At 42.3% G+C, this 16,813-nt stretch overlaps 2 protein-coding genes across 3 annotated transcripts; one reads left to right on the forward strand and one right to left on the reverse strand.

Annotated features, from left to right (window-relative positions):
* The first annotated feature begins 9,278 nt into the window (after window positions 1-9,278).
* LOC115730422 (AAA-ATPase At3g28580-like) lies at window positions 9,279-11,084 on the forward strand. Its single transcript, XM_030661032.2, has one exon. It carries the CDS (start codon window positions 9,369-9,371, stop codon window positions 10,938-10,940), a length of 1,572 nt encoding a protein of 523 aa, XP_030516892.2. The 5' UTR covers window positions 9,279-9,368; the 3' UTR covers window positions 10,941-11,084.
* A 124-nt stretch (window positions 11,085-11,208) lies between these two features.
* LOC115757491 (AAA-ATPase At3g28580-like) lies at window positions 11,209-13,092 on the reverse strand. 2 transcript variants are annotated; one of them, XM_048272994.1, is made up of 2 exons: window positions 13,027-13,092; window positions 11,209-12,906 (listed from the first exon to the last, which is right to left on the reverse strand). In XM_048272994.1, exon 2 carries the CDS (start codon window positions 12,881-12,883, stop codon window positions 11,429-11,431), a length of 1,455 nt encoding a protein of 484 aa, XP_048128951.1. In that variant the 5' UTR covers window positions 12,884-12,906; window positions 13,027-13,092; the 3' UTR covers window positions 11,209-11,428. The 2 variants fall into 2 exon arrangements, with proteins under 2 accessions (XP_048128951.1, XP_048128952.1); XM_048272995.1 differs by having other exon boundaries at window positions 11,209-12,893; window positions 13,027-13,089.
* Window positions 13,093-16,813: the final 3,721 nt, after the last annotated feature.

Raw genomic sequence — 16,813 nt, forward strand, 5'->3', positions numbered from 1 at the left:
AGCTAGCTCTGATACCAATTGTAGGAACCAAAAGGGTTGCGAAAATTTGGAGGTTTCAACGCAAGAGAGAATTCGAGTATGTAAATATGAGAGTAGTATTCAAAATAGCCTTTGCTAAGGCTTTTACAAAATACACAAGCTTTGCTAAGCTTGAGATACAATTTCACAACTCTCTCTAACTCTCTCCACTTTAAGGCTACTCTTCCGCTAAGGCTACACACACTTTTAAAAAAAGGACAAACACCCCTATTTATAGTATATATTCCACCGCCTAAAACAACCATAAATTGGCTGACATAGTGTGAAAATGGAGGAGCTACACCGACTTCAAGAGCACAACAAAAAACTGCCGCAATTTTTTTTAATCCCATCCACTTGCTGCACTTCACCGCCAAAGAGTGTGAATGGGATGTGTGGAAATTCTTTTTCCATGGCAAATCCACTTGCTACAAGTTTGACAAAGTCAAACCCTTACTCCTCCATCCACCGCCAAACACATGTAGAAGGGAAATGAAATTTGGCTTCCCCCCTTTTTTTCTTTTCAAAATCAACTTTATACTTTCAACAAATCCAAGGGTATGTGCGGTGTTTCAGTTTGAGACAAGTCGAAGAACGAACAACTCGTTTTTATGGCATATAGAAAGGAACAGAGGATAGAAATTACACATTTGAAATGGAGAGGGTATTACCACAAACAGAGTTAGAGAACAAGAACAAGAACAAGAACGAAATGCGAAGCACACAATAAATCATCTCATCATCACATCATCATAACGTGTCAAGGCGATGCGGGGTTACCTTCAAACAAAACTTGGGATTGGTCTTTGCTGCAGACGGACGCGCCACCCACTCTCGGGACTTGGCGGGAGAGAGGCGGCGAGCTATGGCGCTGTTAGAACATATTTTTAATATTCAAATGTGGGCTTTATTAATTGATATTGTAAATATAAATTGGTCTAATAAAGATAGATAAAAGATTTCCTAATTCAAATTTGATATGGGACTGGATAAGTATGGGCCGAGATAAGCTTTATCAATAATGAGAGGATAAGGTTTCAATCTCTATAAATAGAGCTCAAGTCCCTCCTCTAAACCCTAATGTCCGCATAACCTCACATCAAGAGTCGTCAGAAACGATATGTGAGGGACCGTCTCATTGAAGCCAGTGTCAAGGGGATTCATAGAGGAGAAGCTCTTGAGCAACGGATCGTCGCAAATTCCGCATCAAGAACGATGGATTCGAAACAAGGTGCGTCAAAACTTCGACTTTATGAATGCGTGATTCGTGTATCTAAACGTGATTATCTTGGGTCGTTGCATAAGGGAATAAATCGCAGCTTACATGTGGTATCGGAGCGAACACGTATTAGGTCACGAAATCACGTTTTGGCTTTTTTTTTTTTTCGAAACTTTTTATTCGGTAAAGCAAAAGAATAGAGTGCCGATCTCTCAATTCCCGGCGAGCAATAAACAAGATTTGATATTTGACGAAAAACAATGCAAATTGAGATCATACAGAAGGGGTCGTTTGTTGGATCCGATTGTATGGATATGGTTTGTGAGAGATAACGTTTATGTTATAACGTGATTTGACTTTGCATTGAATAATTGTTTAATTATTTTGAGGATTATGGATAAGAGCTACACCGGCGATAAGCTCTAAGTTGGGTTAGATAATTTAGAGCCCGTACATACTATTGCTAATCCAAGTTTTTCCGGATCATTACTCCTGCAATTCAATCGAATGAAATAAGCACACTTTTTGTGTGCCCAGCTGGCACTCCACACATGAGAGAAAATCATCCCCACGCATGCTAGACATGGGTCCGCATGTGCTCGACACGTGCGGGCCGACGTCACATGACGTCGCTTCAGTCCGGGTAGACCCGCTCCGATTTGATGACTCGACCTGACTCGTGATCCCGACCTAAATCGATTGACTGTTGACTCGTGCCTCTTGGTCGAATCGGTCGTTGACCGGTCAGACCGAGTTTGCGTGACCTAGTTCGCCGGTTTAGTCAAGGGATAGCGGTTAGATCGGGAAAATCGATCGGACTGATTTTCAGGACCGGCTGATACTCGAACACGTGCTACGCACGTATCGGCGCGTGGGGATAACGCACAAAAGCTTTGAGACGCGTGAGCGCTCTGTTCGAGATATTTTAGGTATCGGCGTCCTCGTATGCTTATGTTCTACCATGTGGTATATTTATTTTACATGTTTATTGTTTGACATGTAATGTTGGGTATCATAATGTGAATTAGCATAGCATGTAATTTTGTGGATAATTGCCCCTAGTTTCTGAAATTACATGCATACGGTTAATGTGAAATATAAAGTTTATATCCCAATTTCAGAAAAATCTAATTGGGTTGTGATCGCCAAAGCGGCACGCTTGATTGGATTTAATAAATAACGGTTTATAAAATATTGGGATGTCTCATGCTTTAATGCATAGTTATACTCCCAAAGGAGGTAATTGCGTGTTGTTGCATGGAGGGTTGCATATACAGCATATGGTTGAGAATTGGTTGGTTTAAGTGATTTCATACATCCAAAGGTGGTGATTAACGAAGATTAGAATAAATTCTCATGGCATTTGTAATGCGGAGAGTATACAACCGCATATCATGTCTTACGCCTAAAGGTGATTATATGATGATGTATGTAACTCTCAAGGTAAATTTTCACATTATGCTAATTATAAATATTGATGTTTTCAGTCACCTTTTTTGTGAACGGCAACTCCATAACTATTGAGATTCTTACCGGTTCTAATTTTAAGAAGTGGAGAGAGGATTTTTTGTTTGGTATGGAACTAGCGGATGTTCATGTTGCTCTCAATGAGGGTAGACCGATAGCTCCCATCGATGCTAGTACGGATGCCCAAAAAACACGGTTTGCTACTTGGGAAAAGAGCAATAGGATTTGCTTACTGTCGATGAAGCGATCCATACGGGAACATCTTAGAAGTGATTTTGATGCTGACATCATTGCTAGGCAGATGATGGAGGCCTTGGTAGCTAGAAATCGTGACTCGCCTAATGCTAAAGTTGGGACACATATGTCGGGGTTATTCAGTTTAAAGTATGATGGTTCTGCTGGTGTTAAGGATTATGTCCTAAGGATGGTTGATTTGCAATCAAAACTTAAGGCCCTTAATGTACCCATCCCCGATGCTTGTATTGTGCATCTTGCACTCAACTCCCTTCTACCCGAATTTGGCATCATCCAAACACAGTATAATACCGCCGATCAACCATGGACAATCAATGACTTGATTGCAAGGGTAGTATCGGAGGAGACTAAGCTGAAGAAAAGTAAAGCATATATTGTTATGTACACCGCTTCTAGTTACGGTGTTAAAAAGGGTAAGGGGCACAAAAATTGTGCTCACAAAGAAACTCATTCATCTGCTGGTGCATCTGACAACTTGGGTTCAAAGAAACCGACCTTTAAAAAGGACGGTAAAGCTAGTAAGGATGGTCTCTATTTCTTCTGTAAGAAGGGAGGACATATAAAGAAAGACTGCGCTAAGTATAAAAATTGGTTGTCTAAGCATGAACCTAAATGTAATGATTCTTTTGCACTAGTTTGTGAATCTAATCTGTCGGAAGCCCCATCTTGGTCGTGGTGGCTAGATAGCGGTGCAACTAATCATGTTGCGTTTACCATACGGGGATTCATAAACCGGAGGAAGCCAAATAAGGAAGAATCAAAGCTCACCGTAGGAAACAACGATAAAGCCGACGTCGAGTTCGTGGGAGATGTCATTTTAATTCTAGATTCTGGTTTTAATTTGATGTTAAGGAACACATTTTATATACCTTCCTTTAGACGGAATTTAATTTCCGTATTAAGTTTGGACATGTGTGGTTACTCTTTTGAGATTTCAAACAATGCAATTTCTATTTCTTTTAATTCAAATAAAGTTGGGTATTGCACTATGTCCAATGGATTGTACAAATTATGTTTGTCTCCTAACGAAATATACGTCGCTTATACGGCCGAAAACGTTGTTTCTAAAATACCTCTACCTAAGGAACAGTCTTACGCATTATGGCATAAACGTTTTGGTCACATCTCTAAGGAAAGAGTGGAAAGACTAATAAAGACAAACATTACGCCCACTCTCAAAAGTGATCTAGACGCATGCGTAAGCTGCTGTAGAGGTAAGATGACTAAAATAAAGAAGAAAACTGCGATCTGTAGTTCTCATTTATTAGAGATCATCCATACGGATATAAGTGGACCTTATAGAGCAACATTGTGTAGAAATTTTTATTTCATCACATTTATAGATGATTATTCTCGATATGGTTATCTGTATTTGATTAAGGAAAAGTTTGAATCTCTTGACAAGTTCAAGATTTTCCGGAGTCAAGTCGAGAAACATTTGGGAAAAGTCATAAAAATTGTCAGATCTGACCGCGGTGGTGAGTATTATGGGCGACATGGCGATCTTGGACAGCTTAAAGGGCCATTCGCCAAGTACTTAGAGGATTCTGGGATTGTGGTTCGGTTTACTATGCCCGGTAGTCCCGAACGTAACGGTGTAGCGTAAAGGCGTAATCGTACACTTATGGATATGGTGAGATGTATGATTAGCAGAACTAATTTACCTGGTTTTTTGTGGGGTGAAGCTTTGAAAACGGCGCTTTATATTTTGAATCGTGTTCCTACGAAATCTGAGCCTCTTACTCCTTTCCAGTTATGGATCGGGCGGAAACCTAGTTTGAATCACCTAAAAGTTTGGGGATGCCCCGCGTAAGTAAAATTGTATAATCCGACTTTGAGCAAGTTGGACTCCAAGACCACTCGATGTTATTTCGTGTCTTATCCAGATCATTCAAAGGGATATCGATTTTATAATCTCAATGGAGGAACGAGAATTGTGGATTCACAGACAGCAAAGTTTCTAGAGCTTGATGTGGCAGAAAAAGGTGATTGTTCGCGGACTATTGAAGATAACGGTACGATGAGTACTTCTATGTCGTTTTCTATACCTATACAGACAATTGTGGAGGCTCCTACTCCACAGATCGAACCTGTTGAGGCTCAAGAACACATTACTTAAGCAGTTCCTGATGAAGTTCTTCAAGCCTCTCAAGAACAAAATGAGGTTGAAGATGCTCCTTTAAGGAGATCTGTTAGACAAAGACGATCAGCTATACCACCGGATTACATAGTTTATTTAGGTGAGCGGGATTATGATATCGGTTGTGTTGTTGATCCGGTGACTTATGCAGAAGCTATTTCTTGTCCTCGGTCTAATTTATGGTTAGATGCGATGAAAGATGAGATGTTGTCTATGAAGAATAATGATGTTTGGGAGCTTGTTGAATTACCCGAAGGATATAAACCCGTCGGTTGTAAATGGGTGTTTAAGACCAAGAAAGACTCCACAAGAAAGATTGAAAAATTTAAAGCCGGATTAGTAGCTAAAGGATTCACTCGGAGAAAAGGAGTAGATTATGAGGCAACTTTTTCTCCAGTCTCTTCTAAAGACTCATTTAGAGTAATCATGGCTTTAGTAGCTCATTTTGATATTGGAGCTTCACCGGATGGACGTTAAAACCGCTTTTCTGAATGGAGATCTTGATGAACAGGTTTATATGGCACAACTTGAAGGTTTTGCAGTAGATGATACAAGTAATTTGGTTTGTAGATTGAAAAAGTCTTTCTATGGTTTGAAGCAAGCTTCTAGACAGTGGTATTTGAAGTTTTATAGTATTGTTACTTCTTTTGGGTTCATTGAGAACAAGTTAGATCAGTGTATTTACTGCAAGGTCAGTGGGAGGAAATTTATTTTTCTCGTTCTTTATATTAATGACATCTTGCTTGCTAGCACCGACATTGAATAACCGCATAAGACAAAGAGAATGTTGTCACGTAACTTTGATATGAAGGATCTTGGAGAAGCGTCTTTTGTCCTTGGAATTGACATTCATAGGGATCGTTCTCATCGTATCTTAGGCTTATCTCGGAGGGCATATATTGATCGTATTTTGGAGAGATTCAATATGCAACAGTGCAAACCAAGAATTGCTCATGTCCGCAAATGTGATAAATTGTGTCTTTCACAATGTCCTCATTCGGATATTGAGAAAGCACAGATGAAGAATGTATCTTATGCTAGTGCACTTGGTAGTATCATGTATGCACGGGTTTGTACTAGACCAGACATTGCTTTTGCAAATGGACTTCTAGGCAGATATCGGTCAAATCCAGGACACGATCACCGGGTTGCTGCCAAGAAGGTTTTGAGGTACTTAAAGAGGACCGGAGACTATATGCTATTTTATAGACATGTTCAAAACTTGCAGCTAATAGGGTATTCAGATTCGGATTATGCTGGTTGTCGGGATGACAAGAAGTCGACAACGGGATACATCTTTATGCTAGCGGGTGGTGCAGTATCATGGAAAAGTGAGAAACAGAAAATGATATCATCCTCTTCCATGCAAGCGGAGTTTATAGCATGCTTTTCAGTTGCTACTCAGGCTATTTGGCTCCGAAATCTCATTAGGGAGTTGACCGTGTTTGATTTTGTTGATAGACCCATACGGTTGTATTGTGACAATAACTCTGCGGTGTTGTTCATTAACAACAACGGAGGTCTCAAGGGGTCTAAGCATATGGAGGTCAAGTTTTTTACCATAAAGGAATCCGTACGGAATGGTGACGTTGCAGTAGAGCATATTACTACGGATGCTATGATTGCTGATCCACCGACTAAAGGTCTATGCCCTTGCGTATTTGAACGACATGTTATTAGCATGGGCTTAGAAGCATCGTGGGATGCAATTGTTTAGTGGGAGCTTTCTATTTTTGCTCTAATAAAGTTTGCATTTGTATTATGTTACTTTTAGTAACGGTTTTGATATGTATTGATTCTTTTACATTCAATTGAGTATTTATGAATGTGTTATTGAATGCATATTCGTTAAAATCTCAAGGTATTGTGTAAACCTTGAGTAATGGCTGGGGCATTTATTTTTGGCCATGTGCATGTCTTGTTACACATAAAGTATAGTTAACTATAAAGATAAGATATATGTGGGTTTGTTGGAACCATAAGGATGTTCTCTTGTGACACATCGGGTTTCGTGACACATAAAGTAAGAGAATGGTGATCGACAAAGAGGATAACATATAAGGTGTCTCTTTTGAGATGTTATCCGTTTGCCATACTACCATATCAAATCCGTATCTGTAAAGTTAAGAGCATTAGTGATCATGGATGGCTCTGTGTCTTTTAATGCGATCTTGCTATGATTCGGTACTTAAGACTTTATGGGATCGGATTGACTATTGGGAATTATCTCTAGACCAATATAAAGATGCGCATATACAAGACGATTTCAATTAATCTAGCCCAAGTGGGAGAATGTTAGAACATATTTTTAATATTCAAATGTGGGCTTTATTAATTGATATTGTAAACATAAATTGGTCTAATAAAGATAGATGAAAGATTTCCTAATTCAAATTTGATATGAGACTGGATAAGTATGGGCCGAGATAAGCTTTATCTATAATGAGAGGATAAGGTTTCAATCTCTATAAATAGAGCTCAAGTCCCTCCTCTAAACCCTAATGTCCACATAACCTTACATCAGGAGTCGTCAGAAACGATACGTGAGGGGCCGTCTTATTGAAGCCGGTGTCAAGGGGGTTCATAGAGGAGAAGCTCTTGAGCAACGGATCGTCGCAAATTCCGCATCAAGAACGATGGATCCAAAACAAGGTGCATCAATACTTCGACTTTATGAATCTATGATTCGTGTCTCTAAACGTGATTATCTTGGATCGTTGCATAAGGGAATAAATCGCAACTTACAGGCGCTAGATCCACTCTCGGGACTCGGAAGGTGCGTGGAAAGAGAGTCTGTGGGTTGGACGAGGAGAGAAAAAGCGCATCGGCCCCGGGAAATTTATAATAGGCTATGAAGTTGCTATCGGGGTGCACTAAGTGCTCTCGGATCACACCACCATGGAAGTCCGAGTCATCATCAAAATGATAGGTCGTGACGTACTCTTCTTCATACGAACTCGTTTCGTGCTTCACGACTATCGTTTCTCGCTTGAGTAGGTAGCACAGCCCCGTTCTAGCCTAATGTTACCTAAAATGATCATTTCTATTTTTGTCTCTGTTTTTTTTTTTTTAAATCAAACTGCCCGGAGTACTTTCATATGCATGCATGAAGTGGATTTTATTTCAAATAACGACCTCAATGATCTCATTATTTTAAAAAAGGGTATGATCACGGATATTTTCGTCATTTACTTTTTTTTCTCGACTGTGGTTATCGAGGGTGGCCTCGCCCAACCCTCACCGATGGCCGGCCATTGCCTAAGATCGGCCGCCGACGAAAAGGAAGCGGTTGAAACAAAGGAAAAAGGAAGGAAAAAATTAAATGATGAAAATGCCATTGATCCGACTTTTTTTAAAATAAAATTCATTTGAGGCTTTTATTTGAAAAAATGAGCTTGAGTTTTTTTCTTCTTTTTTTTTTTCTTTATAAACTGAGTGGTGTTTGAATCAGATTTGCCATATCTCGGTTAGTCCCATGGGGTTTACAGGCGAAAAACAAAAGCAGAGAAAAATCTCCAGGCTAATAAAAGGCGAAGAAGAAGTAGAGCTAATTGGTGTTTCTTACAATAAAATTCGCAGCGTGACGGTATAGAACGAGTAATTTTTTTTTTTCCCGAGCGATCCGGACAACGACGTGGAAATTTCCCGAGTTCATCGCCTTGCCGACATGGCGTCCTCCAGTTTTTCTCCAATGACAGAAAAAGAAAAGCGCAGCGCAGGCTAGTCGCCGTCGCGCCGTCGCCTTCCGAGGTTGCGTGTCTGTTTCTCTCATGTTGCAGAGAAACACCAGACGACGAGCTCCCTTCGCGTGCTTTTATGATAACATCAAGTCGACGACGCGAGGGAGAAATGCCAAAAATCCATGGCTATGATGCATGCGATGTGGTGTTTCTAACCGATTAGATGGATCATTCATTTGGCAAGAGAGTAAAAATTATTTCTTTCCTATTTAGACAAATCCCGATACTCTCGATTCATCATGACATGACATGCGGTATGGTCCAAATTGGTAGGACAACCGACGAGGAATCCAAGGCCGTGGCTCGGGTGACTGGGCCCAGCGCAGCAAGACGACCAAAAAAATTTGGGCCACCTTCATTGTTTTTCATTTGCAACTTGCTTCCATCATATGATTTAATTGGAATTAACTGGGATTTGTTCTTGATGACCAAGAAATATGATGTATAAAAAGCAAAGGCCAGGAGTTGGAGGAGTTCCTCAAAAGCAAAAGCAGCACCCTTATATTCACAATTCATAGAGAAATTAAGCATGCTTGTTCCTCGAGAGATGTTGTCCAACTTCGGATCCGCGATCGGCGGCCTAGCGGTCATCTGGGTTATGCTTCCCCGGTGGCAGCAATATCTCCCTCCCCAGATCCGCGACCTCGTGGACAGGTGCATCAACAAGTTGGTGAACCTGTTCTATCCGTACGTCATGATCGTGTTCTCCGAGTTCGAGGGGGAACGGCTCGCGCGCAGCGCGACCTACCTGGCTATCCAGAGCTACCTCAAGGAACACGCCACTTTGCGGGCACGAAGGCTCAAGGCGGAGACAGTCAAAGATAGCCAATCTCCGATTTTTAGCATGGGCGATAACGAGGAGGTCACCGACACATTCGAGGGAGTTAAGGTCTGGTGGGCCTCGAGAAAGATCCCTAGGAACGTGTCCCTTTCGCTCCATCCCATGACCGAGGACCGGAGGTTTTACGAGCTCGTGTTCCACCGGCGACACCGGCAGTTGATCATGCAGTCTTATGTCAAGCACGTCTTGACAGAAGGGAAGGCGATCGCGCATAAAAACCGGCAGCAAAAGCTCTACGCTAATAATCCGAGCGAGTACTGGAGCCACGTTGCGTTCGAGCACCCCGCCAATTTCGAGACCTTAGCCATGGACCCAAACAAGAAGCGGGACATTTTGAATGATCTCACGAAGTTCCGTGACGGGAAAGAGTACTATGCCAAAATAGGCAAGCCCTGGAAGCGTGGCTATCTGCTCTACGGCCCGCCAGGAACCGGCAAGTCCACCATGATTGCCGCCATGGCTAATTTCCTGAACTACGACGTGTACGATCTCGAGTTGACTGCAGTCAAGGACAACACCAAGCTGAAGAAGCTACTAATTGAAACTTCGAGCAGGTCGATCATCATGATCGAAGACATAGACTGCTCACTTGATCTGACAGGCCAGAGAAAGAAGAAGGAGAAGGATGATGACGATGACGACGACGACAGCGACGAAAACGATGATCCCTCCAAGAAGATGGTCAAAGAAGAGAAGGCAGGTAGCAAGGTGACTCTATCTGGTCTGCTCAACTTCATCGACGGTATCTGGTCAGCTTGTGGGGGAGAAAGGATCATCATATTCACAACCAACCATGTGGACAAGCTCGACCCTGCCCTTATAAGGGGAGGAAGGATGGACAAGCACATAGAGATGTCCTATTGCTGCTTCGAGGCATTCAAGGTTCTTGCGAGGAATTACTTGGACATCCAGGACCACCTTCTGTTCGAAACAATCAGCCGACTGCTCGACGAGACCAATATGACACCCGCCGACGTCACGGAGAACTTGATGCCTAAGTCCGACGACAAAGATGCGGAGACCTGCTTGAGGAACTTGATAGAAGCGCTCGAAGCGGCCAAGAAGGAAGCAAGGAAGAAGAAAGAGAAAGAATCGCGGGCGCAGGCCAAGGAGGGGCGAGAGAAGAAAGTCAACGAGGAGGAAGAGGAAGGGAAAGAGAGTGGAACATCCGCTAAAGAAGCGAAGGAAAATGGCGACGTCGGTGGAGGAGTTGCCGCTAAGGAAGTGGGGGAGAATGGTGTTTGCAGCTGCAGACGTTGAAATTTAGCTGAAAACGGGGTAAAATGGAGTGCGATTGGTTTAAACAGAGAAAATCAAGTAGCCTTCATGGATTTATCTCCCTCTTGTAAGTCAGACATTTGCTGCATTATCTTAAATTATTACATAAATAAGAAATAATTTTTCCCGACAATATGGTTAGGATAATATAATCTCAATCGTAAATAGTATTTTGATTATCACAATTACGTTCTAACATCTCAACTGGATCTAGCTGTCCATGTAATATTTGATTTGGAGTGCGATTGATATAACCCAAATGATCTGCAGTTGTTAAAAGGAGTGAACTAATTTCCAAAGCAATAACAGGGTAAAAAAAAAATTCATGTGGACTGCTAAATATTTCCAAATTCTGCTTAACGACTTCAATTTTGTTAAACTGATCTCAATTGGACCCGCCATCTGAGTTGAATCAGCCATTCCATTGTCTTTCACTTCCTCAGGACTCGTTCTCTCTCCGATGAAACCGCTCAATTCCCCTTCTTTAGCATACGTTTCGCCTTCTTTGTAGTTTCCCTCCACCACTTCAATCTCTTCTCTCGCCTCTCCCTTTTCGCCTCCAGTCGCGCTTCTTCCTCGTCCTTCTTCTTCGCTGCTTCGAGCGCTTGTATCAAGTTCCCCAAGCAAGCCTCCGCGTCTTTGCCGTCGGACTTGGACAACAAGTTTTCCGCGACGTCGGCAGGAGTCATGTCGGTCTCGCCGAACAGCCGGCTTATTGTTTCGAACAGTGGATGGTGCTCAATGTCCAGGTAATTTCTCGCGAGGACCTTGAATGCTTCAAAGCAACAATACGACATCTCGATGTGCTTATCCATCCTTCCGCTCCGTATAAGAGCAGGGTCGAGCTTGTCGACATGATTGGTCGTGAATACTATGATTCTTTCCCCACCACAAGCGGACCAAATCCCATCGATGAAGTTAAGAAGACCAGACAAAGTGACCTTGCTGCTCTTCTTCTCTGTTCTGGTCATCTTCTTTACAGGATCGTCGTCGTCCATGTCGTATTCCTCCTCCTCTGCCTTCTTCCTCTGGCCCGTGAGATCGAGCGAGCAATCGATGTCCTCGATCACAATGATCGACTTGCTCGAGGTCTCGATCAGAAGCCTTCTCAGTTCCGTATTGTCCTTAACGGCCGTGAGCTCTAGATCGTACACGTTGTAGTTTAGGAAATTAGCCATGGCCGCAATCATGGTGGACTTACCGGTCCCGGGCGGACCGTAAAGCAGGTACCCGCGCTTCCAAGCCTTGCCGATCTTAGCATAGTACTCTTTCCCCTCGGTGAACTTCGTGAGGTCGTTCATTATTTCCCTCTTCTTGTCAGGGTGCATAGCCAAGGTCTCGAACGTCGCGGGATGCTTGAACAACGCATGGATCCACATGGAGTCCTGCGGGTCGTTCGTGTAGAGCTTCAGCTGCCGGTTTCTGCTCACGATCGCCTTTCCTTCGGTCAGCACGTGGTCGATGTAAGATTGAGTGATCAATTTCCTGTCGCGCCGGTGGAACTTGAGCGTGTAGTACCTCAGGTTCTGCGTCACGGGATAGAACGAGAAGGTCGTGGTCGCGGGGACAGTTTTGTTCGCATACCACGTGATCTGCACGCCGTGGTACTCGTCGGTGACCTGCTCGTGGTCGGCCATGGTCAGGATGAGGGGCCGGTTGTCCTTGACGGAATCCGCATTGAGCCTCTTGGCCCGGGAAGCCGCGTTCTCAGTGAGGTAGTTCTGGATGGCGGTGAAGGCCTCGCTGCGCTTCATGTACTTGCCCGGGAACTCGTGGAACGAGATCTCGATGTAGGGATCGAAGAAGCTCACCCCCTTGTGGAAGTAACGTTCCAAGAGGTCCCGGATTTCGGAAGGGCAGTATTGCTGGAGCATTGCCTGTACGAGCACGAGGCCGCCGATCGCCGATCCGTACTGGGCAAACATCTTAGTGTCTCTGAATCTTGAATCTGTAAGGAGATAGACGGGGACAAGCCCAAATTTTCTTCAGTACACAAAAATTGCTGGCACTAAGTAATCACTGCGCAGAGAATTCTTCTAAACACATGCTTTGATCATATTTTTCGTACCTCTGATACAAACCCGTGAAGCTCTCGCACCGAGATGCGCCGCAGCGCTCGTCCTATGCTCCCTTCGATTCCAGGTACAAAGAGATCAACCTTCGATGCTGGGGGCGGCGCAGAACGCACTAATCCGCGACGACGGCAACACTGATTGGAAACTCTGTACAGACTTGAGAGAGCGATACTGAGCTTTAAACTGCGAATTGGTTTGTGATCGAATATCGCTTGACGAGGCATATGTTATAAGGCCCTCTCCGAAGTCCGAACGACAAAAGGAACAACAGTGAAGATCCTAAGCAACAGCTCGGATGTTTCCGTTCCCTGCTTTTTTCCGGATAAAGAAAGACAAAATGTTCACGTTCCTACTCGGCTTTGGTATCAATCCGAAAGAAGACTAAGCGTTAAATATTTTCATGGCTAATGTCAGATTTAATTAAATAATTTCTTTACTTTTTTTTTTTTTAGCATTATCCTTCGTCCTCGTGCAGAACAAGCACCAACGCGAAACCACGTTATCAAACTTGGTCGGAAAGCCACCTGCCAATAGCTTAAACTTTAAGTCCATACCATTTAGCAGAATTATTATAACAAACCTTATTTATACTCAATCTGGTTTGATTGTAGATTATCTTTCTTTCTTTTTTCACAAAAGTTTCAATTCGATTTCAAGTCACAAAAAACTCTGTTCGCATATCGATTTATTCCGGAATAATGGTGGTTTTTCGTCACGAGAACAAAAGGGGTCTACTGGAATCGGAAATAAGCAAACAATTAGATTAAACCGAGCCCTCTCGGAAACTCTTACAAAAAACACGCAAAATTGCGAGAGCCCCACTCACCAAAGCAAATCGAAGGTGACATCTGTCTGTTTCGCGAACAACTCACGTTTCGAAATATATTTTCTTAAACATGATCGTTTGTATCGTTTAAAAAAAATAAATGAACAAAAAATATTTCTATCATTTTTTTTTGTTTGCTAATTATTCAAATCAATATAACAAATCGCTTTTAGAAGAAAATTTTTCTCGATAATTCATTTTAAATTGGTTCTCAAGCTATGACTCTGATGTCATGCCGTTATGCCGAGTGATGTCTCTCTGTACTCATATTACTATACAAGTGTGTTGAGTCAAGAGCAGATACTAAGCGTCTTTATTATGTACGCTTTATTCTATCTCGACTTATGAAGGGGCAAGCCGATACAGCAGGCATCGTGACAAAAGACATGTATTTTCCGACCAAGATGCAACCAGAACAAAAAATTACAAATTAAACTCGGCGAATGGTCCACGTTCTCAAATTAACAGCGCGTCTTGTCCATCACTAATTACCAAACCATAGAAGTTTTTTGGACGCTTCAGAGAAAAATGCCACATGTTGATGGAAGTCGTGCGGACTGCGGAGTGTGTCCTGACTTTTTAGATGCCTTCTGCTCCAAGCAAGGCGGCTTGAAGCTTTCTTGTCTTGCTGAGCAAGCATAGGCAAGTGAAAAATCGTGTAGGATTTGGATGTGTCGAAAATGGTTCCCGCCCATATTAAACTATTTTTATGTAAAATAATTTTAGCGACTAATGATCCGATCGTACTCGACCCGAGCCCAACCATATTCGACCCAACATGGCCTCCAATTCTCAGCACTTTCTCCTCTTTCATAATGACAAATAGCATGCTGAAATAATATAAATTAAAAATAAACTAAACAAAACATGGAAAAAAAGTCAGCCTTTTTCATATTTCCGAAAAAATGATGTGGAAATTGTGAAATAGACGAGGAATAACATCACTCAACAAGGAATTTTTTTTTTCTTCTGAAAATACCATCAAGAATCTTAAATTATGCGCATTGTGGCTCTAATAACCCCAAATTCTTTTTTTTTTTTTTGTCATCAAGACCTCAAATTAGTATAAATATGACAAAAGTATCCTATGTTTAACACAAAAAATCCTCAAGATTGCCCGGTGTGACACTAACATCCAAAAAATTTGCCGCATCACTGAAAGCCCCAAACTTTTACCGGCGAGACCAAAAAACTTTTGCTACTCTCTTTTGGAATCTTGAACTACATGCGTTTATCATTAGATCATAAAGCCATCGATGCACTGTGTGATTGGCTATATGTCCGGTCAGTTCAATTTCGGAAAACCAGGAAATGCACACATGTTTGTCAACCAACCTCGCTTTGCGCCGAAGTTTTCATCCCACGGTCGATCCATCTGATCGTAAATGATCTTTTATCCTCGGACTTCTTAACAAAATAACTTTCCGACCCCCCAACAAAAAAAAAAATTAACAAAATAACTTCAATTCTTACGATGGGAACAGAATGTTTCACGTCAATGCTCCAACTCGAGCGAATCTTCCATGCCCTGAAAATGTACCCCGGCTCGTCTAAAGATCGTTTGATTCCAACTTGGCAAGCAAGATGAACGAGAAGAATAAGGTTCTCACACCATAAGATTGGGAATACCTAACCTAATCAGAAATTGAGAGGAAAATTGTCAAAAAAATCCTAAACCCATTGTACTTTTGCCAATTCAGTCCTAAACCTGTTAATTTTGTTAATTCAATCTTAAACCTTTTTTGTGTCAATTCAGTCCATCCGACCAATTTTGGCCGGCCGACGCCAACAAAGCAATATTTAGTAATATTTTAATATATTTTTAAATTTTAAATTTTAAATTTTAAATTTTTTTTTCTATTCCTTTTTACTGTTCATCTTATTTCCCCTTCTATCTCTAGAGGGTCCTCGCCACGTGATTGCACCAGATATTATTCAAATAAGGAAGATTATACTAATCAAGTTGAGATTTTGATCCCCTTCCATCAATAATGACAATTGTATTAAGGGATTTGCGATTTAGTATTTTGTTTCTGCACTTCTCGTTTGAGTAATCTAAATCAACAGAGACTAGTGGGTCTGATTGAATGAATGAAACCCACAAAGAACGTGGAGGCTGAAGTCTCTCAGAACATTTCTAGGCGAGGCTAAAGCCCCTGGCGCTGCCACTACGCCTGGGCAAGGCCAAGCCACCCCATGATTGGGCGAGGTCGACCTCGCCAAATCTGGGCAAGGCCGGCCTCACCCAGCCATAGCGTAGCTGTCACCGCCAAGCCTCGCCCAATCATGGGTGTGCGAGCAGAAGGTGTGTGATGGGTGATGGATTGAGACAAGCTAGTTGAGATGGGTAGTGGGCGATGGGTGAGGGACTGAAACGAGCTGGGCAAGATGAGTAGTGGGCTTGGTATGCGAATAGAAGGTCTGCGATGGATGAGGGACTTAGCCAAAGGATTGAGACGAGCTGGGCGAGATGGGTGAGGGACTTGGTATGCGAGCAGAAGGTGGGCGAGGCCGAGCTCGATAGCGACGGCGCCAATAGCCTCGCCCAGCGGTGGTTGTGCCAGTGGCGAGGTCCTTGCCTGCCCTCTCTTGAGTGGAAGGAGGGAGGAGGAAGAGGGTGAACAATATTAAAAAAAAAAAATTAAAGAGAAAAAGAGAAAAATTTGAGAAGAAAATATATTAAGAATTATTTAAAATTGCTTCATCAGCATTGATTGGGTCCATATCAGTGCTGGCCGGCTAAAATTGGTTGGATGGATTAAATTGGCATAAATGCAAAAGGTTTAGAACTGAATTGGTAAAAAAAAAAAAAAAGTTTAGGAATTCCCTATCTTTTGTCCGAAGACGGAATTGCTAAGACCCCATAGATTGAAAATAGATTTACCTGGCGTAAATGTAAAATATTTAGGATTGAATTGACAAAATTAAAAGGTTTAGGACTTAATTGGCAAAAG

Source organism: Rhodamnia argentea, chromosome 11, assembly GCF_020921035.1.
Source record: "Rhodamnia argentea isolate NSW1041297 chromosome 11, ASM2092103v1, whole genome shotgun sequence".
NCBI lineage: Eukaryota > Viridiplantae > Streptophyta > Magnoliopsida > Myrtales > Myrtaceae > Rhodamnia > Rhodamnia argentea.

What these genes read in the sequence shown, in the direction of transcription:
- LOC115757491 (XM_048272994.1), bottom strand. Translation starts at nt 12,883, where the DNA reads ATGTTTGCCCAGTACGGATCGGCGATCGGCGGCCTCGTGCTCGTACAG.
- LOC115730422 (XM_030661032.2), top strand. Translation starts at nt 9,369, where the DNA reads ATGCTTGTTCCTCGAGAGATGTTGTCCAACTTCGGATCCGCGATCGGC.